This window comes from Orbicella faveolata, unplaced genomic scaffold (assembly GCF_042242905.1).
Source record: "Orbicella faveolata isolate gen_17 unplaced genomic scaffold, um_ofav_v1 contig_12, whole genome shotgun sequence".
NCBI lineage: Eukaryota > Metazoa > Cnidaria > Anthozoa > Scleractinia > Merulinidae > Orbicella > Orbicella faveolata.
The window spans coordinates 13,367,760-13,372,409 of NW_028301539.1; the positions used below are offsets into that span (position 1 = coordinate 13,367,760).

Genomic DNA, 4,650 nt, shown 5'->3' on the forward strand with positions numbered 1-4,650 from the left:
AGGTCGTCTTCAAGGGTAGACAAGTAAACCACGGAAAACCAAAGTTGACGGTTATCGGCGATTTATTGCATCAACATTAACGATCGTAAACTGAAATAACAATATGTAACGAATTTCTATCAATTTAGCGGAAAAGTTGCGTAACAAATAGTCAAAACTTACATGAAACAAACTAACGACTTGGAATGGATAACATAACGAAATTGAATAACAACGCATCAAGAAATAGCCAGCGTAAATGCTACGCTAAGGTACTAAATAAGATTCGATACAGAAGTACACAACAAAAGAAACTAATTAACAGCTCAATGCTTTCGAGCCTAAAAGGTGGGCGTTCACTCTAGTAACGTTCAGAACACTTTCTAATTTAGACGATTATAAATCAATTAACATTGTCAAATGTTCCTTTGTATTCCTTCGCCCATAGCTATAAAAAAACGTAACCTAATCAAAATGACAAAGGTACTCACATATCGGTCCCGCTTGAGCCAAGGGTTAGGAAATCAAAAACCATCAAGAGTTCAACGTTGACAAGACCACGCGAGATGGAAAGAAAAACTACTTTAAAGGGACGCTAACTCAGCTTTTATACGCGCGTGGTGACGCTTAAAGGTCCGATTACACAAACAATGAAAAAGAAGTAAACATTGTAACTACGTTCGTAACTAAGATAAAGAGACAATTATTAACTAATCAAAATTGACCTTTGTCTAGTGTCCTTAACAGTTAGGAAGCAACTGCAACTAACAAAACTTTATTCGATCACAATAACATTAATCAGTAAATAACAATAATTTATCATCCATGCAAATAACTGTGAACAAATATAAGAGACAATTATTTATACATGTATAACTGAAAACGAATCATCAGGACTGGTGGGTTTCCAAATGTAATGTGGGAATTATCTCTACTAAAAACAAGTCAAACATTAAAGGTGTACAGAGTTACATTAATATCCCCATAAGAAAAATATCATAATCTTTCTGTTAGGCTTTGAAAGAGAATTCATTTCCTGCCATTATTTACTATTCTTTGTTAATTTTCAGACCATAATAGTGCTACATAAATTCCTCGAAGGATGACCATATATGGATAATTCAAATAGGAATGTTGTTCTTACAGTTTAATAAATAATACTGAAAAAAAAGGAGATGGAGATAGAACCATCGTTAATAGTAAAGCTATGTGGCTGATGTTCTGATCAACCACAAGACGTAGAAAGTATACGTTTGAGATTTGTTGTTGTACATGGTTGTATAACAGGCTGAAGAGCCTTATTACCATGAAGTAACATGAATTGTAAAAGAGCAATGACATTGCATTGTTTCCCATTCATTTTGTTCATACAGTTTTCTAAAAAAATCTTCCTTAATGTACATTGAGGCACACCAATATGAATCACTCTCTTCACATCAGGAACCTCTACATGTATACCAATGCCAAATACTAATGTTATAGTTACATCATTTTAGCTGTATTATATTTTTGGTAACACCATGTACTTATATGAGAATACTGAAATAAATTGGTGGTGTTGTTGTTGTTGAAAGCACCCAAAGGATTAAGCTTTATATAAGCTGGATGAAAGGTATAAAATGAACAAAAGCAATTACATCAACAAAAGAAGTGGGGGCTGGGGGACAAAATGGTGGGAATAGCCCTATATCTAGTTTTGTAATGTCTGCAGGCTTTTCTCAAGCCTGAATGTACAAAAATCATCATTAGATCTTCCAGATAAGCTAATTAAAATTGCTGCAGAGCCATTATGGAAGCCCCCAGCACACATATATAACCACTCGATAACAACTGGCATAGGTCTTTTATTTTTTTCTTGGCGTTTTTCTTAACATGGTAGTAACCACTTCAAAGGGCCAATTGCTACCCTATACCCTGGTTACCACACACATATTTTTTTTATTCTTTCCATAGCCATATGCAAAATAGATTTCTCTTCTCATGTTTATTTAATTATAATACTGATGTAAATTAATTCTGTAAATAATGCACAATAAAAGTTGACAGATTGATTTAATTTGAGAGTTTAATGATCTGTTGATTGTGTAAGACCCTTTTTTGTAAAAAAATAGAACAGAATGGTGTTACTTGAAAAAATGAGGACATGAAAGATCATATGAAAGTGAGCACCTTTATTACATTCCTTGCAAGGAAACATGAGCAAAACTCCAATACAACAAAAGTTTCCTGAGTTCAACAGATTTTTATTCTGCTGCAGCTTACAAACCTATGTAAACAAGAAGATCTGTTAGATCTTATAACCGCGCTTTTAAAATTTAACTGTTTTCTTAGGCGTCGTTCACACTTGGTGCCCGGGCACTGTACCCGGGCACGGTGCCTGACGGGCACCAATGTGAACACAACGTTTTGTAAGTGCCCGAGCCAATAATTGGGCACGGTGCTCGGGCACGGGTACAAGGTAGAGACCTTGTACCCGGGCACTGAATCGGGCACGGGCACAAGTCTGCACACGATTTTAGCGAGTGCCCAAGAACTTTACCCACAAACCCCTGCTCCAAGCAGTTATTTTACCCACAAATCCCTGCTCTTCAGTTTCAAAATGGCGGAAGGGCAAAGGTGGACGAGAGAGCAAGTTGATGCTTTAATCGACGCTTACAGTGACGTTAGAGTGCAGGAAAACGTGGAAGGGATAGCAACAAACAAAGAAGTTTATGGTCAAGTGCAAAAATTGATGAAAGATGATCGCTACATTGATCGAACAATGAAGCAAGTGGAAACAAAATTAAAGAAGCTAAGGAGTGGATATAGCAAGCTAAAAGATAGAATGAAATCATCGGGATCGGAGCGGCCATATCTGACAAATGCTTTAACCAGTGTAGAGAAAGTAGCTTATGAATTCTGGGACAAGCTGGATCGCATTCTTGGTAAGTCAAATTGTGATAATTCCAGACCGAAAGTGAGCTTGTTTCTTGCACACAACCCCATCAACTTTGGTAGCATCCATATGATAATCGTCATCGCCACATATATCAATCCTATCCGAAAACATTTTCAAGTGTCACGCATCTCCAAGGAACTTTTCTTTCACCGTTCATTATCTTCTTAATTCCCTTGGTTGGAATAGAATAGATGTTGGGACAAGTTATCAATTAGAAGGGCAAAACAAAAGGCAACCTTAATGTACAAGTGCACTCATAAACTCGTCCCAACTTATCTCTGCAATATGTTCGAATTATGATCTTCGCGACGCCAAGGGAAAATTATCCCTTCCGAAACCTAGAACTGACTACCTGAAGCGTAGCTTTAGTTACAGTGGCGCTCTTTTATGGAACAATCTTCCTGAGAAACTGTGTACAGCAAATTCCTTGGGTCTCTTCAAGAGAAAAATTCACAGGTTGTTTTGTGAATAGTACTCCCACATGGCAAATATGTAAACCGGTTGTAGGATATTTTTATATGCTATGTTAAACTGATATTTTAACCGTGTTGTTGTTGTTGTTATTATTTTTAATCAAACCAGATTCAGTTCAAGTATTCTGTTTCCTTGCCAGCAAAACTTACTTCCTACTGGTATATTTTAATAACCCAGGTACCCATCCTGTTGAAGATCCACCTGCAGAGCACCTGGTTGAAAGTTCAGAACAAAACGAAGAACCTGCCGCCGAGGATTCTAGAGAACCACACAGTGAAACTGATGGTCATGGTCAGGAAGCAGCAAATAGTGAAACAAATGAAGAAGGAACAAATGGCAAGCAAAAAGGAAAACCAGAAAAGAGAAAACAAGGAAATAGTGTACAAAGATGTCCCAGGAAAAAGAAACGTTTGTGTGATGTTGTTGAGCAATCAAATCTCCATATGCAAAGTCTCAATGAAAGTTTGGCAAGTAGTTCAGTTTCAAAAGAAACGCGAGCTCGTGAAAGGGAAGAAGACAGAGAATTTTTCAGGAGTATCATGGGAATGATGTCTCAAGCCATGATGGGAATGACTCAGCTCTTAGTACAAGGAGCTGGTCCAGGGCTGGGCCATTCACCAGGCCTTCAGCCCATGTACCCACCACCGATGTCCTTTGGAGGATATGTACCACCTGTACACAGGCCATCAACTCCCAGCTCCTTCACAACAGATCAAAGTACATCTGGTGATGAAGTGTCAGACCTTTTTAGTCTGTAGCAACATCTACGCAGGTTACTTTTCTTCCGTTATTGAGAAATAAACCTGACTGGTATTACTAAATAGGGATATCATAGAGTGGCTCTTTGGTTGGTTTTATTACAGTTTGACTGATGTATGTTGTTCAGTTTCCATTATGTTACTTAAAATCTTGCTTTTTGTTTTTTTGCTTTTGAGGAATCTATTTTGCAACTTAAAATTCCTTGAAAAGAGTTGCGGCCTGGGAACAGGCTTATCATATATACTGGATTATGACCTTGTTTGAGTGGACTATTTTAAACAATAACTTCCTAAAATAAATAATAGTTCCTGTCACGTAGTAAGAGCAATTTGCTTTTTGTAACCATGTTTTTGAAACAAAGGAGTTGTTGTTTAATGCCATTTATTCAGTTTAAATTTATTTAACTAGCTACTTCCTGTTGTTTTTTTACTGAAACTCAACTGTTGAATTCAAATGGTAACTTTGTTGTCCCCTCATATGAGACTAAGGAAGGGATAGAA

General features: G+C 37.1%; 1 protein-coding gene across 1 annotated transcript; it reads left to right on the top strand.

The window, feature by feature from the left end:
* The first annotated feature begins 2,578 nt into the window (after positions 1-2,578).
* On the top strand, positions 2,579-4,309 carry LOC149116750 (uncharacterized). The gene is made up of 2 exons (XM_089282484.1): positions 2,579-2,903; positions 3,569-4,309. The coding sequence occupies exons 1-2, from the start codon at positions 2,579-2,581 to the stop codon at positions 4,147-4,149; spliced, it is 906 nt and encodes a 301-aa protein (XP_089138610.1). The 3' UTR covers positions 4,150-4,309.
* The last annotated feature ends 341 nt before the right edge of the window (positions 4,310-4,650 follow it).